A 23927-nucleotide genomic window follows, 5' to 3' on the forward strand; every position below is an offset into this window, starting at 1 on the left:
CATCCCTAGGACTTCCTAGGAAGAAGAATTTTATATAACTACTGGATGTATTTCTTCACCTTTTATATGTAAGAATATCAAACTTATGGATAGCTATATGAAATTTGTAAAGTATCATTTATATAACCTATGAAATGAAAAATCTCACAGCTTTATAACTGAGTACTATCCTATAAATTTACAGTGAAGATTTCTAAATGAATGGCCAGCACAAATATAAATTAAATATCGAAACTGGCACAGTGAGACTTCATGATCTTAAAAATGAAACCATAAAGGAAAATGATCCCATTCTGCATAGCTTTCTTCCCCCAGAAAGAACTGTGACTCAACAAAACCACATTTTAACAACATGAAGATCTTGTTATAAATTTCAAAACAAAATGGAGGAATTTCCACATAATATATATAACCTTCAAAGTACAATATTAATACATGTCTGTCAGTTAGAAATAACAGCAGTTTGTTAGGCTACAGGGTTTAACATAAAACCAATTTACAATTGTGAAAAGCAGTAGTGGTCTAATATTCACCATTACACATGAATCTGTTTCTTCCAGAAAATTTTTTTAAAAATTAAAATTTCTGTATCATGAAATATTAAAATAACACCCAAACATGCCACAATCACTATTCACAAATAAAGTTAAAATGAAATATACAAAAGTTCACTTAATACTGTTAAATAGCAATAAACTACAAGATTTCCTGAACAGAAATGGTAGGACCCCTGAATGTTTTACAGTGAATATCAGGAAAAAAAAATTAAGTTATGATTATTTTCATGATATATAAGCCAAAAATTTACATGACCATTTCAAAATATACCAATTAAGATTTGTAGTTTGTAAGATGCACTAAATAAACAAACGTCCTTAAAAGTTAACACAAATGCTTAAAACACTTACCAACACCAAGGTGTGTCTATGATGTTCAAAGAGATGCATAATTGAAACTGTAATATTTACTATCTCTGATAAACACATTAATACCCACAATGCTTTAAAACAATCCTCTAAGTTCTTGTTTCTCTCATTTGTATTTATCATGGCTCATTTCAAAGACATATTACAGCTTTTAGCTGATTCCAAGTGAAGGTTATTAAAACATACAAATACACACAGAGCACCCCCCCAAAGGAAATAAATGGCTCCCCAAAAAAGTATCATCCCTTCTAATAAAAGAATCGTATTTAAGATGAAAACAAGACCTCACATATTTCAATGGACTTGTATGGTTTAGTTTTAACTAAATTAAAACACAATGGAAAATAGGTAAGTGTATTAGTATACACATATCCAATAATATGCAGTAAATATATCTAAAATGAGGACAGGTAAAAATAAATAATTTCGGTGCTTTAATTTACTGGTATCTAATGTGAGATCCCCAGAAAGTCAGGTATTCACTTGCTTGAATCAACTTCTGCATCACATGCTTTCCTAAACATAATGTGCTCATCAATTTCTTAGCTACTCTACTTGCAGATGTTCAATAAAAAATTATATAGCATGAACTTAGAGTGTTCAAGATGGCTCACTTATTTTACTGTTAAGCAAAGCTAAGTTTACATTCCAGGAAACACTGCAGTTTAATTTTAAAAACAAACAAGAAATGCAGCAGTAAAACAATTCGTGAGGAGAAACAGATGCATTCACATCTAATAAAGCCACTGCAACTTCTTCAGGCATTTAACTGTTGTGTTAAATAAACAGACAGTAGTTATTTAGCAGCAATGATTCCGCAATAAATAATGCACTGTGTTTCTCAGTCCTGCACAAAAATTGCAGCTACAGTTACATCAACAGCTGTAACCTACTGGCTCTAATGGCAGAGAAGACCTTAAAACCAACTGTACAAAAAAATTGTCACACTGTGACAACAAATATAAAAACAATCTGTAGGTCTGAAATAAAAAGACTCCACTGTGAAGAGGACAGTGTAGACAAACGGAGATTCCAAGTCCACCAAAAGAAATAATTGCCTTCAGATCTGAGTCCTTGATTGATAAGAAAGGCTGGGGGCTGGGCTTGAAATCATTTTATCAGACTTAAAAGAGCATGCTCTGTCTTCTGTTCTTCCCATGTCCTAAAATATAAAGTCATTTTATGAGGCAGTTCAAGGTTCAGTTTTATCCCACATACAGTATTTGATGACTCTAGGAAGCTAATGTTCCCACCAGCAAAACTAATGTTCCACGATAAGAGTGATCAGCACTGTCTTAAATGACCCTTTTGTTGATGGGGTCAGTCTACAGCTTCTATGCTTCGAAGTGATGAACCTGAAGACTAGGGGAGCACAAGATGTGTCTTCTGCCTCAGGTACCAGGGATGGCGTGTGAAGTGATCAAGCCAGGCCACTTGTAAAAGGTCTTTGTGCCATCTGCAGCTTTCAGGATCCCTGACTTGACTGAGTCAGCTTTCTCTCTGAAGAATTACTGAGCTGCCCACATCATACAGAAAAGTGAGTACGTGCAATGCTAAACATACAGTTGTGGAATGCACTGTACATTAGTTTTTACATCAATAATTTTACTGATCAATTTATAAACCAAAAACTTGTTTCCACGCAAAATTTCATGATCGACACGTGAAATGGTTTATGACAAACACACCTGTCTCTGGATAAGAAGAATTTCGAAAACCCGGGTCCTTTTGCAACTGAATCTCTTTCAAACTGAATATTGATACACCTAAAATGCATAGACAAAAACTGTCAGGTGAAGGTCTAACATTATTAAAACAAATATAACCCAACTACACAAAGAACGTTTAAAAATGTACATTGATTCAACATGAAACATTTATTATACATTTACAATGTTACGGCACTCCTGAACTATTTTCCCCTTTGTGCCAATGTTTTGAGAAGAAAACCAAACAAAATAATCTCCCCTCAGAACATTTTCTCTCCAACTCTGTAGGTCTGAAATAAAAAGACCTGTCAATAATGCTTCTAATATGTTTCTTCTCAAATATGTACATACAGAGAATATACGCTGTCTCTTTATAGGACTTACTGGGGTTGGGAGACCTAATCAAAAGGTATTTCTTGATTTTTACTCTCTCTGTCCTTTATCTGTCTTCCTATAATGGCACAAAGGTATCAGGGTGTCAACATAATGACAGACTTTCAGAAAAAAACAACAGGAGGGTTCCATACAACCCTAACTGCCCACCTCAAACTATGAAACTGAGTACTAAGTAATGAAATGTAAATACCATCTTAAAAAACACTTGTAATTCATCTTTCTCCTTTCCATCTCTGCCAGAGAAGTAATCTTTCATTAAAAAAATCCATGTAATTTCTAAGTGAGAAATCTTAAGGATTCTTGATTCCAATTAGCAAAACTCAATGAATCAATATTCTTGAGTTATAAATCAGAATGGGAAATTAATGAAAGCTTTTGGAATCTCACTTCCTAAATATCCTAACTCCCCATTTACTTTACTTGGTTTTAAAGTAAAATGTTGGAGTAATCTTTGAAAAGGAGGTTATGAGTAAAACGAAGCAGTTAACTCAGGCATGAGAAATCAGCTCTTTTAGTGACTGACAATATACTCACCACTATCATGAGGATAGTAAAGTCAGAGTGACCATAGCAAAGAAAAATCATCTTTATATCTTCAAAAGAAAATACTTTCACAAGAAAGCAATTTTATGTTTCGGCTATGCTTCATTACTCTTTGCCTGAAACCATTTTTAGAAACTGAATCAAAGCAATCCAGAATGGGCCTAATGACAATGTCTATCATCAGATGGCATTTTCCAATTTACGTCCAGTAAGATTAATAACCCATGCCTAAGTACTAATGATTTCTTACAGAGTAGTGGCAATGTGCTTAGTGTTAAAAGAAACAAATTAAGGGGGTGCCTGGGTGGCTCAGACGGTTGGGTGTCTGACTCTTGGTTTCAGCTCAGGTCAAGTTCTCATGGGTTGTGAGGTCAAGCCCCACTCCAGCCCCACATTAGGCTCTGAGCTCGGTGGGCAGTTTGCTTCAAGACTCCCTCTCCCCCTTATTCACAGGGGCACATTCTCACTCACTCACTCTCTCTAAATTAAGTAAGTCTTAAAAAAAAAAAAAGAAAAGAAAAACAAAAACAAATGAAAACATATGCAAATGAGACAGTTCCCTTCAAGGAATTCTGATCTGTTTACAAAAAGACTAAAATTTTATGCTTAAAAACCAACAACAATCTCTTCCACCCCTAATTCACCACAGTCTCCAACACTGAACAAATGAAAATGAGGAGGCAAGGGGAATTTAGAATTTCTCTTACTTTCAGGTAAAGTATGTATTCTTGGTCCCAGACTTCGAAAGTATACATGTTTCATGGCCTCTTCTGCTGAAATCCTTTTCTTAGATTCGTACTGTGAAAAAGCAAAGAACTGCTTCATTAATGTTTTCTCCACACATATGAAGGGAGGCAGATTAGCATTTAGAACTACAATGACTGCTTTTTCAGAATCAATTTGGAGTACACCAGACACACACTAATGTGAGTTGTTACTGAGATTATGTAGTAAAGACTGTATCTCAGTTCCAAATTTCCAAGATGAAGTCGGATCTTCACTAAAAATTTAGATTACCTGTATTTTCTGAAGTGATAAAAAAATTAAAATATCTCACCTTTGCTGTTCCTTTTCCTCATGAACACCAAGGGATCATTGGAAATATATCCAATACTTTTATGACATATTATTAAATTACCTATTGGATACTCATTTCCCTTTTTTCTTTGATGAGATAATCTAGATTTGTTTAAGGTGTCCATGCTTCCAAATCTAGCAGATCAATCATGAATCATGACTGTTTTAAATTTAGGCTAATTATGATAATCTTGCTCCCCAATTCCCAGTCTCTCTTACAATTAATGTTCTGGCCAATGAGACTTAGGAAGAAGCTTTGCAGGGGTTCTGGAAAAGCCTTTGCTTTCCAAATACAAATGGACTATTATGGCTGATACCCTTATCCTCTCTTCTTACTGCTTTGAATAGAAGATATGAATGGTATTTGTAGGTCCAGCAGCCTATTAGGCTGTAAGTATAAAGAAAAGAAAAAGAACCTAAGATACTATGAACTGCAGAGAACATGGCCTTGACATAGTTGATCAATGCCAGGAGGGGACTACCTCAGACTGTTCTGGGTCACAATGAGAGACCCATACACATTAAGGGAAGCCATCATTTATTATTATTATAATTTTACTTAAGCATATGCCTTAAGCATGCCAGATACTACCATAAATAATCTTATTTAATGGTCATGACAAATACTTATTATTGACCCCATTCTATGAGGCATAGTGATTACAAAGTTAAGATGTAACTTACCTGAAGAAACTTTGTTATTAGCTCGATTCCCTCAGAGTCTAATCTAGAAACAACAAAAAACAAGTAGCAATTTATTCTTTTATCTTAGCCAATAGCAACTTTTCAAATAAAACTATTTTCCAAGGTTTTAATCTGCTAACTTCAAGTGCTCTTAAAACAGCCACCCTTACTACTTTCAAATAGACTCAAATCTGTTTTATCCTTAGAAGACTTATCTTGACATTTGTTTCTTAAAAACTGGGCTTCAACTCAAATTTTCAATAATGAAGAACAAATTATATAATTAAAATAATTTTTTAAAATCACCATCTGTCTCAAAATAACCCCTATTATCACAAAAGCTTAAGTTAAGTGTATCGTTTTCATAGTGTTCCACTATAGGCAAGATATAAAAGCATCATTTTCTTACTGTATAGGTGAAAACAAAGAGACAAGTGACTCCAAATGTATCACTGTGGTTCACAATAAACACAGATGATTCATTCAGTACATTTTTATAGGGTAGTCTACTGAGAACTGGGTACTAGACCCTATAAAGTTCAATTTAAATATGTCACAATGACATCATAAAACTTAATTAAAAATTAGGGCTAGAAAATCAATGAGGTAGTCAATAAAGATAAATAATTATAGTGATGAAATCCATTTAATAAGTAGTAGAGGGCTTAGGGACTATTTTAAAGGGATAACCTCTTGATCAGAAATCACAGGTTCTATTTTGCATGCTTTTCACTGGAAAAAAGCACAACTGTGAATAAAGAAATATTTCCCAAGTGCTCTTAGTGGGTACTGTGGATGCTGTGGCCTAGACATTCTCCAGACTCTTTTAATTCTTTGTAGTTTGCCATCTGACAAATATCCAGAGCTCCTTGGACACAGACAAACTAGGGGTTAAGGTCATGGAGAATCTGCTTTAAAGAACAGCTTCAATTTTCTGCACTGGACACTACAATAGCAAGCATTATATAAATGACAAAAATAGGATTTATGCTACTTAGAAGGAAGAGATATGCACAAAAAGCCCCGCACATAGTGTTATTCTTCCTAAGAAAGTCTACTTAGAATGTTATTAGTTGCTATAGTAACAATAAGAACATCAATTCACATAAATATTTGGAAAAATATTTTTGGTATCAGAACTGTTTTTTCTACTCTCTTTAGCTTGAGAATAAATGGAACTAGAGCCAAGTGTGTTACATCATGAGCAATGTGAATGGCTTTTGATTAAAACAGAGATTGACCTTATTTGGTATGTATGACCTTATTTGGGTGTACTCTATTTTTTTAAGGGATCATGAAAAAACACAAAGGGGTTAGTTATTCTTTGTTACTTATTGAAAATATAATAATTCTATAGCAGAAATGTTCTGACTGAAATTTTAATGGGGGTTTTAAACGGATCTGGGGGTAGATTTGAGAAACTTTAATGAAATGGCCAACATTAAGGATATGAGGGGTCAGAGAATTTACATCCCTCAAATACAAATCATGTCATTAACACTGGCCAAATACTGATGGGTTATCTTGGGTCAGAGTCAAGATTTCACTTCTAACACTTAGGTTTTTTAAGAAAATACAGAATAATTCTGTAGGAAGCAAAACAAAAATTTCATCATGGTCTTTGTGGTATTGGTACTGAATACGGCATTAACCAATGTCTTCTTTCTGACAAAGTGAACAATCTACATAAACTCTAGAATTCTAATATGGATGTTCTATATTCATTTTATTTATAGCTCAATTCTGTGAGTTATGTACCCTGGTCTCTGAATTATAAAATTAATTTGACAAAAGGAAGAAATTCATTTAAATTAGATCCTAAAATATTTAAGAACTCTGTATGTGTATTATATATTTTTCCCTGAATCCTTATTGTGGCTAATGTTTCAAGACACTGGAAAGAATCATGTGGGTTTTCCCCACTTTAACTTAAAGATAAAGAAAAAAATACCTGGGTGCATGGTTAATTAGAGGCTGTGGTTTGTATTTTGGGAAGTTGTAGTTCTTGAACTCATCATTTGAAGAAACACCTGGCCAAGTTTCCTGAGATGGTGTTCCTGAATTTAAAAAAAAAAAATTTCTATTTGTAAATATATAAAAATTTATATATACACAAATATACATAAATAAGGAGAACTAAGAAAGTATCTTAAAGAACAATTTACATTTAGTGGCTGATTTGACTATTTCAACTGAAAGCAAAATGAAAGAGATAATAAACACATACTGACTTTTTTGGGGACTATGCAATGATGCCATAAAAATGATAATGCCTAATTGATACCTAACCTAGAAATACTTCCTAATAAGCTAAAGATCAATTTTATAGTATTTCTCTTCTCTGTTCTTGCATACAATTTTTAATGCAAAGGCAGAACTTAGTAAATGAAAAGGAGAAGTTACACACAAGCCTCTATAATTACACAGATTTTAAGTCTTTTCTTCTTAATCAGTTTGTTTTTTAAAGATTTTTTAAGCAGTCTCTACACCCACCATGGGGCTCGAACTCACAACCCAGAGATTAAGTGTCCCATGCTCCACTGAGACAGCCAGGTGCCCCAACTAATTATAATTCTTGCGACAGCTATCCTAGTCTCAGTACCAATTTTAAAAAAATTTTTTTAAATATATAGTCTTATCTAGCTAGTCACAAATGCAGGAAACAAATTACTGGGAAAATATTTCTATTACCTAGCAGTCGGAAAATCAAGTGCAGTTCATCTTCCACCGTTGAGCCTGGAAACAGAGGTCTTCCAGAAGCCATTTCAAAGAAAATGCAACCAACACCCCTTTAAGAGATATCATTAAAAAAAAAATAAATAAATAAGCAATCCATTTACATATTATGAAGAAAATTATCTTTTCCTTAAGATTGCCTCTGGAGATGGACAATTTTGTATTAGCCAGCTAGAAAACCTCCTACAGAGAGATTTTTTTCAGCTCGAACTAAGCTAGTTTGTTAATATGTAGCCTTTTTATCTCAACTTCTATATTGCTTTGTCCATTCCTCCATTTCCCCTCCTCTGTCCTGCCTTAAAATGTCCAGCTCTCTTCTGCATGACCCTTAAAGAAAAATATCGCTAATAGCGATTTAATGCCTATTATGTATTAGATAGTAGGTAGCAGGGATAGGAAGAATCATATGATTCAAGATACCTCTATGCAGGAGCAGAGATAGAACATTCAGGTGGCAGGATGGGGAGTATGTTCGTGTGTGTGAGAAGGGAAAAAAAATGGATGGTGTTCAGTGGATGAACACTATCTTCAAGAATCCATGTCAGTACCTTTAATACACAGTCCCTTCTGTTAAAGGACTCACAATCTAACCACTATATGTAAAATTTTACATATTAAAACGGTATACAAAAAGTTATGATTATGGAGCCACTATGTAAAATAGTATGGCTGTCCCTCGAAATAATTTAAAATAGAATTATTATATGATCCAGTAATTCTACTCCTAAGTAAATACCCAAAAGACCTGAAAAAGTCTCAGAGACATATTTGTCACTCATGTTCATAGCAGCATTACTCATAATAGCCAAAAGGTAGAAACAGCCCGTACAAATGGATAAACAAAATGTAGCATTCATGTATCATGATTATTCAGTCTTAAAGTCAAATATCTCTACAACATGGATGAAACTTGAAGACAATTATGTTATGTGAAATACACCAGTCACAAAAGGACAAATGCTATATCATTTTTCTCCTATGAGGTGCTTAGAAATGTCAAATTCACTGAGACAGAAAGTAGGAATGGTGGTTGCCCGTGGCTGGAGGGAGGAGGAAATGGGAAGTTGTCTAATGGGTATGGAGTCTCAGTTTCGCAAGATGAAAAAATTTCTGGAGTGTAAGGTTGCACAACAATGCGAACGTACTTAATGCCAAAGAACTGTACAACTAAAATGGGTTAAGATGGTAAATTTTCTGTTATGTATATTTTACCACAATTTAAAAAATAAGTTTAAGATGTTACATAAAATTATATATAATTGTTCAATGTAAGACAACAGAAGAAAGCATATGACTTATCATTGCATTAGTCAATAAATGCAACCACATTTCAGAGCAAGGGATTTGTCATTGGATGCTAGGTTGTATTCAGGAAGGATTTATGAAAAGCTGCATTTTTAAGGTTCAGACACAGAGATGCACAGCAAGCATTCTGGATGGGTGGATTGGTATGAATGTAAGTGCAAAGGTGGGAAAGCCCAGGTTATTTCTGAGGGAATATTCATATAGACGAACAGTCTAATGTAAGTTGAAAAAGATAGTTTAGAGATGTCTTATGGAGATCATTAAGTATCAGATTGATGAATTATACACCTTACTCTATAGGTAATAAATGGGGAGGCAGCAAAGGTATTTGAGTAAAGAAATGTCATGATCAGAGTGGGATATGAGGAAGATAGCTACAATATTTTATTATTCTTAGATTAATTTAAGGCCAAGTGGATTTTTATGAATATTAAATGGTAAGAATAGTTTTATTTTAAACTACAATGTACTAAACATTCTTCTAAATGCTTTATATGTATTAGCTCATTTGGTCTTAACATTATCCACAGAACAGCCTTTTAAAGTAGTTATTATTATTATTCCCATTTCTTTAAATGAGGAAACTCAGGCAAGTCCAGTAATTTGAGTAAGATTATTATATAGTTGTAAGTGGTAGAATTGGTAAACCTAGGTAATCTTACTCATGTGTCAAAACTTTTAATTATTGCTTATATTGTCACTCTTTAAAGTAATATCTCCTTAAAAGTCAAATATCTATTAGCATGCCCTATGTTAATGGCTACATTCTTTCAAATGGCAATAACATCTGCATGTATTTACCACATGTCAATCTGTGTTGAGTACTCTGAGGAACCGAGAAGCACATCAGGTGGCCGGTACCACAGTGTGACGACTTCATTGGAGTAGGTCTTTGTGGGAACTGACTTGGCTCTGGCTAGCCCTTCATAGGGAAAAGAAAAAAATTTAAAAATGTCTATAATGGACTTTCCAACCCATATCTTTTCCATGACTTCAGTCAAAAGGATGTTTGAGACAGCTACTGTCTAGTTTCCTAAAGTTTAAAAAATCAGTTTTATGAATTTTTTCCGAATGTGCATAGTTTTGTGTAAGCAAATCCTTATGTAATTAAATAATAACAATTCCACAATCAGAGACTATTTTTATTTTTATGCATGTGACTGTACCTGATATAGTGCCTGGGTTAATCTAAACTTAAGATACTTGCCTTCTATGAATCATGGTGCCAAAATTATTTCCAAGTGGAACTTAAATTAATGCTAAATAGGCCAATGAGACAGAGATAAAGAGTTTTACTTCTTATACCTACAGGCTTCTGTTACCTTTTTTTAACCTGATTCCAACTTTCACTTGTTATACCAATTTTAGTTTTCTTAGACTAAATTACACTACTATTGTGTACTTTAAGTTATATTTAATGATAATTTTAAATAAAACGGACCACACTGCATTTGGCTAACTGATGAAAACCATGTGCCATTCCTTTGCAAATTTAAAATGGAATTCTCTGATTATCCAGAAATAAAGGCAAGAGTTACAACTTCATCTCTTGAGCCACTGGTGTGAGAGTTGTTTTTACTATCTTTAAGCCTCCAAATTCTGATCACCTGAAGAAGTAACTATGAAAGATACCTGAATATGAATTTATTCTAACATATAATCTATTTCAAATAACAAGGAATAATTCATTTTTAGGCTGTGATTTGTTATGTATAACTTTTAATATTTGATTAAAATATTAAATATAAAAAATATCAGTAAAGAATAATTATTTTATTAAACTGGATAAAGGCACTCAAAACCAGAAACTGAAATAGTTAGGCAGCACTCATACTATTTTTGTTTAGTATAACAGCTAAATGGTGTAACTGGAACAATGCTGACATTATCTTATTTAATTACAAGTCTTACTCAACCAACCCAACTTGGTAAAATAAGTTCAACAAATTATTTTCCTACCAATTTTGGTAGCAAGATGTGGATAGCTTTCTAATATCTCTTCCTGATATTAACAGTGGGTTTTGTGGGAACAAAAGACAAGGCCACAAGTTTGCTTATTGTATAACAAAATAAGCATAGCATCAAAGCAACTACAAGTTACAGTTTTCACAGTACCTTACTCTCTTGCTCCTGAGAGATTCTGAACTAGGGTGCTTGTTCAAACAGACTCCTGGTTCACAATTAGAATTTCAATATTGATATGAAATGAAATAATCTCTTCCAAACCAAATTAATTGTGATACAGCATATTTACAGAAGCCATTTTCTATTATTAATGAAAATGTTTGTCTATATTAGTACTTCCCTAGATCTGAATTTCATCAATCACAGCAAAAAGGATAAAATTTTCATAGAGATCAAGAACAATTTACAATAAAATACTCAAAGTTATATGACCCTCCATTACTTGCGGTCAAGTATATTTACTATGTAACCAATAAAAAATAACTAAAAGCAGAGTTGAAACCGATTGTACTATCTCATGGAATAATCAGAATTTCCCGGTGGCCTGTAAAAGGTAAGATTTGCGTGGCTTGCTTTGTTAGAAGCAAAATTTAAAGCACTCATAGCATTCCCTCCAAAAAGTAAATTTTTGCATTTCTAATAGGCAAACAGGGTTTCTCTATCACTGCTATTCATTTTAGGATTTAGGAATAAGGAGCAGTAGTAAATGCAGCTCAGCAAACAAAACAAAACAAAAAAAAACACAGAGCGAAATAAAATAAAAATTACAAGGAAAGTAACATCAACTGTGCTCAAAAGACTATATAATATACGTGAACATATGCAAATATGCTACTTTATAGCATACTTTCAAACAAACAGTAAAGTTAAATGAGTAAAAGTTAAGAATTTCCTGAACAAATTCACCACTTAGTGAATTTTTAATGTTATTAACCAAGCAATACTTGAAACACTTATATTTTCAAATGTAATGCAATATTCCATAAGTAAAACTACTATTATCACTTACGAAAAAGGATTAAGTGCTAATTGTGAAAACTGCACTGGCTTTTTAAGACCATGTTCTATTACAGTACTGAAACTCTCAAAATGTAGAATATTAAAAAAAACAAAAAACAAAAATTACTATACAGTTTCAATATAAAAAAAATTTACTTCCTAGAAGCAAAAAGAACATGTAATCTCATTAAGATTGGGTTACCTAAAAAGACAGATAAACAGCATTAATTAGTTAATAAGCATATAAATACAAAGTCTTGGTGGCCAGCATATTAAAGAAACAACCTTTCAGTACTGACATTTATACTCTTTAGTCTCAGGACCCTTTTATTAAGATTTAAAATTACTGAGGGCCCAAACAGCTTTCATTTAAAATCACCAATTATATACTGACATGAATTTTTATGAAAAAGATTTTTTCTAAAGGAAAATAAAAATTAGTACAAATGGTCCTATTCATATTTTTGCAGTCTATTTTAAAAGATGACTCTTATATTCCCACAACTGCTTTTGCATTCAATCTGTTGTGATATGCTGCCTTGACTGAATTATACAAAGAGAAGCAGATCTCACACAGATCACACAGGCATGAAGCTGGAAAGAGGAAGAACATTTAAAGAGCCTTTTCTGAAAACTGCATATTCTTCTCTGAAACTACACCAGTTTTAATTTCTTAAAGATTATGTGGCAACTGAAATTATATTAGTAAACTTCTCATACTCTTGTTTCATTCAAATTCATTGGTCTATCTTGCACTTTAAGTGGATCTTTTACCCAAGCATAATTCTGTAATATCATATAAGTACTAGTCATTTGGGAAATATTGATTCCCTATGTTATACAGGTATTCCAAATGCTTAGATTTCTAAACATATCAAAAAAACCGTATTTGTTAGTATCACCACTGATCTTACTAGTAAACTCTTCAAGTAAGGGGAAAATACTGAGCTCAAAGGGGCAGATTCAAATTTCCAAAATCTGATTTTTGCTTGAAAACTCAAACCTTCCTATTGGCAAGAAATACTTTCAGTTGTTTTCCTTGAAGTGACAGGCTCACTTCATTTCCAAGAAAACGTGTACCAAATATACCTAAGTCTGACACCCCAGTTTGTCCATCAGTCATTTTTGTCAAGTAAAAATAATGTTCCTTAAAAAAAAAAAAGGTTAGTTCAGTTTGCACTCACACAAGCACTATTCCTAGAGATAACCGTAGTATTACCATGTATAGTAGATGGGTTTTATGTATACTTCTCATTTCATCACATAAAATACTAAAAAGACATGTACTTAAAGATGGAAATTTAATAAACTTAATGAGTTTTACTGCTTCATCAAATACCATTTTATATGTAACTGACACTTTTTTCCTCCAAGTGTATACAGTGGTGAAGAACACAATGACTACTAAGTACAATTTGGTGCCCCTGTCTTAATTTATACTAATGTTACCTACCAGTAGCTTTACCCCTTACTGCTTTTGGACCATCACGGCAAATATTAACACAGTGAAAAAGTCAAGTAAACATTTAGTATAATTTTGGTAATATATACCTTTGGAGATGCCCTGAAAGGGTGTCAGGATGCTTAGGGGTCTAAAGACCATACTTGGGAATTAGTGCCTTCTGGCATCATGAACGTAACTCACCCACCAAAGTTTTATCAAGCATCTTATTCAGTGGCCTACAGAATTTCCAAACCACATAAAAGCAATCACACAGTGTCAACAGTTGTTCTTATAAATGTAACCACTTGGAACTATTTATAAATATCTCATACATCCATACCAAAATCTGCTAGCTTTAATTCTCCTTTTTCATTAATGAGTAGATTCTGTGGTTTCAAGTCTCGGTGTAATACCTTTCTTCTGTGGCAATATGCCAAACCACGTAGAATTTGGTATAAAAACAGCTACAGAAACAAATGAATAGAAATCAGTCTTAGAAGTAATAAGATACACTTTGGTAAGCATGTTATGGTAAACAAAAAGCAACTGGCCTAGAAGAGTCAAAGAAAAAACCTGCATTCTTAAGTACAAAGCCTTTCCTTATATAGTTGTTCTCCAAATTTTACAATTTATTATTCTATTTGAAGCATCTATCTATTTTTCTAGTCTGACAATTTCTACAAAAATAAACACTGAAAATGAACTGAAATGAAACTTTGTATAATAATAGTCCATTTGTTATAGAAAATGATTTAAAATAAATATATCCTGGTAAGTTTATAGGCCTACTAAGGCTTACAATTTATGATATTCTGACAAAACAACTAACCAAAACTCCCTCCCACCCCCCCACCCCTCACCAAAAAAAACCTGTTCTGGGACAGTGTTGTTAAAATAAGGCATTGGAACTGGTGGTTTTATAAAGATTCTGAGGTGTCAAAGAGAATGGTGCTGCATAGCTCTGGCAAATTATGTGCTATAAAAATAACCTAAACCAGCTTCTATCACCCACCCTCTGGGTACTTTACTTTCTGCACCTCCTACGCAGCCTTCAAAATCTGCTATGATTCAGAAAAGGGAATTAGCACTGTAGAGCTCTGAATGACTCTCTGAAAAAAGCAATTCCTATAAAGCTAATGGTAGACTTTTTTTTTTTTTTTTTGGTAGAAAAAGGGATGTGGAACACAGAAGGTCTTCGATTCTATGGAGTTGACAACAAAGAGCTTCAAGTACAGAGGATTCAAGAATGTATCTCCAGTTTACTTGTAGGTGAAAAGTAGAGCATTAGGACATTAATAAGCCAAGGCAGGAAGCTGAACAACAGGCCTGAAGAAATTCTAAGCAGCAGTTTCCAACACACTACATATTTGCATGTTTTGAAAACTCTAAAATTACTATTTCTATATATTCCTGTTACTTTCTATGTTTGAAAAATATAAGGGCTATTTAAAATGACACACTAAAACATACCTTTACATTGTGCATACTCATGATGTTTCCACAGTCGTCCATGTACTGTTTTAGGTCCTTATCCTGAAAAAATACAGTACTTTACTATGTGATACATACTTCTCAGAAGGCATGGCTGATTTACTCAATACTATTTAATTTTTAAAAGCATTTTTTCCTTTGAGTAAAGATATTAAATGTGCAACACATAATTCAATTATGTGCAACACAAAATTAATTAAATATCAATAACTCAACAGCTATGCCCTGGAGCTGTTAACTCAATTTCCTATGTCTTATTATTGTAAAAGTACATACTGAATTTTCGTTAAATGCTTACCAGATACTCAAAGACCAGAGTCAAAGATTTATCTGTATGAACAATGTCATGTAAGGTTACAATATTTGCATGTTTTAGATCCTTTAATAGTGAAACTGCAAAAAAAAAAAAAAAAAAAGTCAATTACTCAGTCTGTGGTAGCCATACTATAAAAATCTGAAGTTTAGCACATGAAGTGAGTTTAAGATTCTCTTAAGTGTAAACTAAAACTTCACCAATGCGATCTATAGCATAAATTATACTATCTATAGTATAGTATAAATTTTAACAGAATCATTTTTTTTCTTTCATTTTATGGCTTTGGGTTTATTTTTAATACTTCAAACTGTTCCCAATGTTACAATAATATTCTCCATAATATCTTCATCTGTTTTTTCCTCAAATATTAACTTATTGAGACATATAAGATTAATTTAGATGTAGTTTAGGATACCATTTTTTCCCTCCAAACTGCTCATGAGTTGCTTCAAGCCATTTTCTGGATAATCTAGCTTTAAAAAAAAAAAAAATGGTATCCTGGTATTTACGTTCTGTGTATATTAATTTATAGTTTCCTTACCCCATAGATAATACATAACATTTCCCAATGTCAAATATTTACCCAGGATAATAATTTTTAATGACTTCATAGTATCTTACTATATGATAATAATTAATACTGTTAAATATTTTGACTTTAAATATTAGCTTTTTAAATGTCTAAATATATCTCCCAGTTATCTATCTCTGAGCTCTTTCTACTTACAAAAAAAATGAACTCTTGTTATGCAGCTTTGGTTTTAAAACATTCTATATAAATTCTTTTATTCATTTTGCTCACAAAGATCAAATTTTACCTTCTCTTATAGCTGTGCAGGGTGCACCTTCTTCATGTTCCAACCGGATCTCTTTTAATGCCACCAAATTCTCTGTCAATTTACTTCTTCCTTTATATACTGTCGCATATGTACCCTGTAAAATATATTTTTGAAAGACACATCAAAATATCCTGAGTCCATCTATAGCATCTACACAATAAAGAGCCCTAACTAAATTCCTAATTTGTAATCATACATTAAAGTCCATTTTGCAAGGAAAACTCTACAATGTTTTGTCTTGGTTTTCTTATAGCTAAGAGGACTTTCAGTACCATATGCAGAGCTTTCATATTCTTAGAATCCTATGGAGTGCCTCAAGGTATGAAAACCTAGAGAGAATATCTGATTAGCAACTGGATCAGTAGCTTTAGAATCAAAGGTACTTTACCTGCAGTGGTATGTGGACTTTGAGGCAACTAAGTGAACATATTAACTGAAAACTGAAAATGTAATTGACATAATGTTAAATTAGAAAAATTTAATCAGTTCTCAGAATTCTCAGAATTTGTGTACATTCACTCTCCTTTAAAGAGCAAGTATATTCAAATATATTCTACAGGAGATTTCTTCTATCATTGCCAAGATAGCCCACAAATTCTCTTAAGCTTCTCCTATTAGCTAATTCCATTATCTTCTGCCTGGCCCTTTCTCAGCCTAGGAGGAAGACCACTTCGAAATTAGTCAGGACTACTATCAAGTTCAAGAAAACCAAGGTCTTCTTAGCCAAAAATTTCCTTAACTTTCAATAAGATGTGTCTTCATCTTTAGAGATAAAATTTTGATTTCTCATAGGTTTGAACTCATTTAATTTTCCATATGACAGCACAGACGACAGACTACCAGGAGGCTAACAGATAGATGTCTATTTTGTTACCAAGAAAGCACAGTATTTTTTGCTTCAATAAAAGATTACAAACTAAAAAAACTCATTTCCTTTCAAATTGATGCCATAATTTCAAGAATTGAAGGTTTTCTTCCTTCTAACATTCTGTGGCCTTTTCTGTACAAGATATAATCTTTTAGACAACAGTGCTTACATTTTTTCCCCCCTAGGTTGTAAAAATCTGTGGACTAACTGTGGACTTTGGATAATGAACAAGAAAAAAAAAGGTGTTTTATATTATTGAAATAAATATTTGCTTACCTCTCCAAGCTTTTCCAATTTGATATAGGTTTCCATTTTTCCAAACCCAATTTCTGACTGAAAGCAAACAATTACAAATTTAGTATTCTTTTTTTTTTTTTAAGATTTTATTTATTTATTTGACAGATAGAGATCACAAGTAGGCAGAGGCAGAGAGAGAGAGGAGGAAGCAGGCTCCCCGCCGAGCAGAGAGCCCGATGTGGGGCTCGTCCCAGGACCCTGGGATCATGACCCGAGCCGAAGGCAGAGGCCTTAACCCACTGAGCCACCCAGGCACCCCACAAATTTAGTATTCTTAAAATTTCAATCTGTTCCTTCCCCAATTTTTTTTTTAAATATTATCCTTTTTCTTTTTAAAAGAGTGCACTTTATTTTTATTATTTCTTCTAAGGTAAGCTCTACACCAAACATGGGGCTTGAACTCATGACCCCAAGATCAAGATTCACATGATCTACCAACTGAGCCAACCAGGCACCCCTCTTCCTCAACTTCTGAAACTTTCCTGATCTAAAGAGTGTCTTGAAATAGAAAAATATGATTATAATTAAATTGTTGAACATCTGTCAAGTTTTAAAATACATCCAATGTTGGAACATTCAAAGGTTCTAAAACATCAAAGTTCACAATTAAAAAAAAAATCATCTTTTTAAATAGATTGGTTAACATTCTGCTAAGAAAAAAATGTTTTCATTTAAGGCCCTGAGATTTTAAGACACCACAGGCATTTTAAGATACTAAAGAACTTTATAAAAGACAACTACATGATTTCCTTTTTAGCAAAACTGCAAAGTAAGTAATTTTCCTACATATTTTCCTTCACTAATCTTCGACTTCCCTAGGAAAGACTGCAAACAACAAAATACTACTTGTTTCAGGTTTCCTAACCAAAATGCAATGAAAAAGACAAGTGCAAGTCACACTCCATTATGGATCAGGAAACTAACGCAGAAGTAGTAAGTCTAAATCTGACACCCCTACCCTTTCTCAAAAAGTCCTTAAAAATAAGTTTGTAAAACCACTGCTTTTAAACCTTGAGCTTGTTTGCCTCATTTCTGTATGGAGTCAATAAACGAAGTAGATGGAATACACCCAAATATGTAATGGAAACTTAGTATTTAAAAACTAAAAACAAAAAGCCTCAACAAAAAAATTTAAGGAAAAAGAAAAAAATGCAGAGATGAAAACTCAGGGATTGAGAGAACAGCAACAGATAAATTAAGAATTTTCTTAAAATTGCTTTCTCTTACTCCTTTGTAGGTCCTAGAAAAGGCAACAGTCTAAAGATTCACTTCTCACTGAGAATGGTGATCATGCCCTTAAACAAATAGCCAGTGAAAGGAAACAATATTTTTTTTATACACAATCTCAGCTCTCAAAGTTGTATAAATAACACTGGGTCCTTAAATACTATGTTTTAGACCAATTCTAAAGGTTCAAATATGCAATTTTTCCACAAGTGTTGAATAAAATAAAAACAGTACTTGACAATTTGACTTAACATCACTTACCATGTTGGTAGGGTAAATTGCCCAAAGTTGAAAGGCCAAAAATAGCACAGGTCCCCCAAATAAGCTGTTATCTTTTTAAATTAAATTTTACTGTTTTTAGTAAAGCATAATTGAAACGTTTTTAATCCTTTTGTTACAATGATTTATATCATGTTAAAAACCATGAGGAAAACTGTATGTCTAATAGTACTTAATTCAATTTTGCTAAACTAATAAAAACTTCAGTCACAGGTGGTATTAATGGATGACTGCAAAACTTTTTGCCCTCTCTAAAATTCTTCTCACTATGTGGTATTTTTAAGCAATTTTATTTTTTTTAAAAAAATGAGATTTTGGAACCGTCACACACCATCCACCTATGTACACTGTCTTATATGTGATTGAGAGATACTAAGTCCTTGCTTTCTATTATCAGTAACTGCAGAATAATAAAAACTACAATAGGTAACACTTTCCAAATACAAATGGAGTTTTTTAACTTTAATAGGGAAAATGTGGCAAATCGCCCACTATCTGGTACATGAGAGCCTGATCCTGAATAGTCTTTTAGTGTTATCTATTGCCTATTGAGCTAGGATCACAACTACTTTGAAAAAAAGCTAATTGCTAGGGTCACATAAATTATGGTAGAATGTGTTTATTTTCTTAGACCTATCTCTAGAATTCATGAAACTCACAAATATGGAACTACTGCACTTCTGCTATGAATTTTAAGTTTTGTGTCATATCTTACATGAAGGGGAAAAAACTATTGATAATAAATGGAAACTAGTATAAACAAAACAATGAATGACCCTGAGAAAAATAAAAATATCTTATAATAATAAGAACCATGAAGAAAAATATGACTGCAAGCTAGAAACTTTTTCTTAACAGGAGTTGGGAAATTTTCTTGTTCACTCTTTTATTTTAGGTAAATAAATACTAGCACTCCTTTAAAACATTAAATACACTTTGGTCCAATGGTCTAGTGGCTATGACAAAAATGCTGATATTTGCTTTAAAGAATATGTAAATGGACTACAAATTCCCTGTAAAGATAAAAATGTTATAGAGATTACTATATTATATGAAGTATATAAGGAATAAACTAAGGGATAATCAAATACTGACATAACAAAGTCATTCTTCAGAGAATGACATTTAGTGAGATCATTAAAATATTCTGAAAGTCTGCTTTTTAAAAAGGTAAATACTGTACTATAATTATAAAGTTGAATTTAAATTTGAATAATCAATCTATAAGATAAAGAGCATTACTGAATTTCATCATGCAGGCAGGCAAGGAATTCAGACAAAAGGTACAGTTACACTAGTGAATTATCTGCCAGAATAAAGTGTAACCACCTCATTTAATAATTTCCAGCCTCAAGGCTTTAATAATTACATGTCAATATTACTTACTGAATCTTTAAATGGAATTTTTAGAAAATTTTGCTTGCATTTTTATCTGCTGAACATGACAAGATTAACAATAGATATAATGACTAGCTTGTTGACATGCTCTCCTACAGAAATTATTCAGAGGACAGAGGACAAAGCTCATTTATTCAACATTTACCAAGTACAATGTTAGGTACTGGGGATACAGTGAAGACGACAGAAATGATTCCAGCTTTCCTGAGTTCACAATCTAGACTGAGTTCCGTCATTAGATTACTTTATGATAGTTTAAAAGTTTCATAAAAACAGAAATAGCTAAAGGAATCAAACAGCAAGTTTTATATTTTATTTTTTAAAGATTTACTTATTTTAGAGAAAAAGAGACAGAGAGAGTGCCACCACAAGCTGGGGTAGGGGCAAAGTGAGAGGCAGAGAATCTCAAACAGACTCCCCGCTGAGCACAGAGCCAGCGTGGAGCTCAATCCTAAACTCTGAGATCATGACATGAGATGAAATTAAGGGTCAGATGCTTAACTAACTGAGCAACCCAGGAGCCCCAACTTTATATATACTAGTAAAATATAAAATCTCCTTAATTCTACTTTCCAAACAAACAAAGAAAATTTTTTGTTATTTCATTGCTCCACGAGAATAGCTGGCTTTCTTGGCAGCCCAAATCAAATTCCTGTTCAGATGACTCCATAAGCACATGAAAACTTTTTAAAAATCCAAAATAAATTATATAGCCTTTCTATAATTAAATATAACCTGTAAGTAGTATTGAGCATTATGGGAGATTTCCAGATTACTCTGGCTCTGCCAACATAATCACCATATCATAGCTGTAAATATTTTTTTTTCAAGCTTTTATTTAAATTCTGGTTAGTTAACATATAGTGTAATATTGGTTTTAGGAGAATTTAGTGATTCACCACTTACATGTAACACCCAGTGCTCATGACAAAAGTGCCTTCCTTAAGAGGTATTAACATGCTAGCAATGTAGTCTGAGCTTAAAAACAAATGAAGTATGTGCAAAAGTTCTACAGATGCCATCCTAAAAGTGAATGCATATATAAGAAACACAGGGGACAAAGGGAGATTTTTTTCAAACATCCTATTCTCTCCTTGTGAGAATTATGGAACTACTGTTACTGATAGAAATGTCCGGGGCAGAAAAGAGATTGAGAACCTTTATTCTACTTGCTAATTTTGTCTTCCAAAAATTAATGTTACCATCAGTATGGTACTATCTTAATTCTGTTCATAATATACCAAAGGTACATTAAATTGTGAGTGGACTTTGAGTCTCACTTCCACACTCCATGATATATTTACTATTTCTAAGAGACATCAGGACTTGATACACTACTTTTTCACCTACTCTTACAAATAAGAAAGGACATAGGATATATATTGCTCAAGCCATAAACGAGGAGTCCAAATCATTGTTAGGAAGAGCAGATTCTGTGAATGTGTAAAACCTATAATTTAAATATAATGAGGCATATTTTCATATGTAGACTTTCAGTGTACTAGAGCTGCACTTAACAGTTTCACAAAAATTCCACTGAGCATGCCATCATTCTAAGCGAATCAATGCTCTAATGAATCTTGTCTACTGGCACGTGGGCTTTCCATTCACTAATCTAATGTGTAACTAAATATGTTAAGAGTTAGAACAGCTCACTTCTACTTAACCATAAATGAATATTGAACAGCACTTCACCAATCCAATACACAAGATAAAAAAAAACTAAACGTAATGTGGTATCTTAGATGGGATCCTGGGACATAAAAAGGACATTAGTGGAAAACTAGGGAAATAATAAAGTGTGGAATAGCAGTAATATAGAAAATGCTGATTTCCTTAGTTGTGACACACTAAACTAAAACGTTAGTAACAGTAGAACCTGGGTATATGTATGGGAACTCTTTATATAATCTTTTAAATTCTTCTATAAATCTAACACTCTTCTAAAATGAAAAGTGTATTTAAATAAAAATAGGGAGAATTCAGTCAAGAGAAGGAAACTGAATATATATGAGTATACAGGATGGCAAAAATATTCTAAATCATCCTGAGGAGAAGGGATAGGAAGAAAGACAATTCCTCAAAATTAAAGGGAGGAAAGAGGGTGCCCGGGTGGCTCAGCTGGTTAAGTATCTGCCTTTGGCTCAGGTCACAATTCTGGTATCCTAGGATCTAGTCCCACATCCGGCTCCCTGCCCTGTGGGTAGCCTGTTTCTTCCTATGACTCGCTCTCTCTCATGAATAAATAAAATCTTTAAAAAAAAAAAAAAAGAAAAGGCCAGAATGTGTACAAGTGGAGACAGATTTGCATGTTTGTTATTCAAAAAAATGAGGGCGGTTTCTGGTTAATGGCTTCTCTCTTCTTTATCATATAGGACATCTGTGTAGAGTGAGAGGGGAAGGATTAACCAGAGAAAGACAACATAGGGCAACCAAGCAATACTGAAGGTTCATTTTAGGCTGCTGCTACTGCTGATGATGATCATACACTTATAGAAGAATCAATTAGCTCTACTATAGGTCTCTCTTCATCAGAAATTGTGATTTGTTTCTTAATTGCTACTCAAAGGATTTATATTATTTTTACTACTCTATTGGTTTTACATTGCTATTAAATATGCAAAAATATAAAGTTTTATACTTTTAGAAAGACAAGGTTAAAATTTTATATTTTATCTTGAAAATATATTTTTTTAGATAAAGAGTGTATTATCCAGGGATGCATGGGTGGCTCAGTCAGTAAAGCATCTGACTCTTAATTTTGGCTGAAGTCAGGGTGTCTGGGTGGCTCAGTGGGTTAAGGCTTCTGCCTTCGGCTCGGGTCATGATCCCAGGGTCCTGGGATCAAGTCCCGCATTGGGGTCTCTGCTCAGCGGGGAGCCTGCTTTCCTTCCTCTCTCTCTCTCTGCCTGCCTCTCTGCCTACTTGTGCTCTCTGTCAAATAAATAAAAAATCTTAAAAAAAAAATTTTTTTTTTTTGGCTGAGGTCATGATCTCAGAGTTGTGGCATTGTGCCCTGCGCTGGGCTCCGTGCTCAGCACAGAGTTTGCTTGAGATTCTCTCCCTCTCCCTCTGCTCCTCCCCCAACTTATGCACACTCTCTAAAATAAATAAATTTTGCAATAAAAGGAGTGTATTATCCATGGAAACATGCTCTAACACAAGTGAAGAATGTATTTCTTCTCCCATCGCCTTTCCATCCATTCCCTAACCCTTCCACTTCATACAAAAACCTAGCGAAGAATAATTTCCTAATATACTTCAAAAGAAACCACATGGTTTAGTTCAGCAAGGTAGATAAATAATGAAAAGGGTGCATTAGTAGAAACCAACTGGCATAATTAATCTGAAATCTATAAACCACTTTGGATCAAAAAGCAAGGAAGATGAGTAGGAATACTCAACCACAATAAAAACTCCATCACTTA

The 23927-nt window shown here is 33.2% G+C and overlaps 1 protein-coding gene across 2 annotated transcripts in view; it reads right to left on the minus strand.

The window, feature by feature from the left end:
* Positions 1–342: 342 nt before the first annotated feature.
* CDK17 (cyclin dependent kinase 17) overlaps positions 343–23927 on the minus strand; it is a 115157-nt gene continuing 91572 nt past the window's right edge. The window contains exons 6-17 of one of the 2 annotated variants that reach the window (XM_047739410.1): positions 17575–17631; positions 16410–16524; positions 15574–15668; positions 15255–15317; positions 14125–14248; positions 10178–10298; positions 8027–8124; positions 7287–7392; positions 5336–5378; positions 4282–4372; positions 2615–2692; positions 343–2088 (exon numbers count right to left, since the gene is read on the minus strand). In XM_047739410.1, the coding sequence (XP_047595366.1) occupies positions 2051–2088; positions 2615–2692; positions 4282–4372; positions 5336–5378; positions 7287–7392; positions 8027–8124; positions 10178–10298; positions 14125–14248; positions 15255–15317; positions 15574–15668; positions 16410–16524; positions 17575–17631 (1029 nt within the window). In that variant the 3' untranslated portion in view covers positions 343–2050. Of the gene's footprint in view, positions 2443–2614; positions 2693–4281; positions 4373–5335; positions 5379–7286; positions 7393–8026; positions 8125–10177; positions 10299–14124; positions 14249–15254; positions 15318–15573; positions 15669–16409; positions 16525–17574; positions 17632–23927 lie in introns of both variants that reach the window. The other variant, XM_047739411.1, reaches the window with a different exon arrangement.

This window comes from Lutra lutra, chromosome 8 (genome assembly GCF_902655055.1).
Source record: "Lutra lutra chromosome 8, mLutLut1.2, whole genome shotgun sequence".
Classification (NCBI taxonomy): Eukaryota; Metazoa; Chordata; class Mammalia; order Carnivora; family Mustelidae; genus Lutra; species Lutra lutra.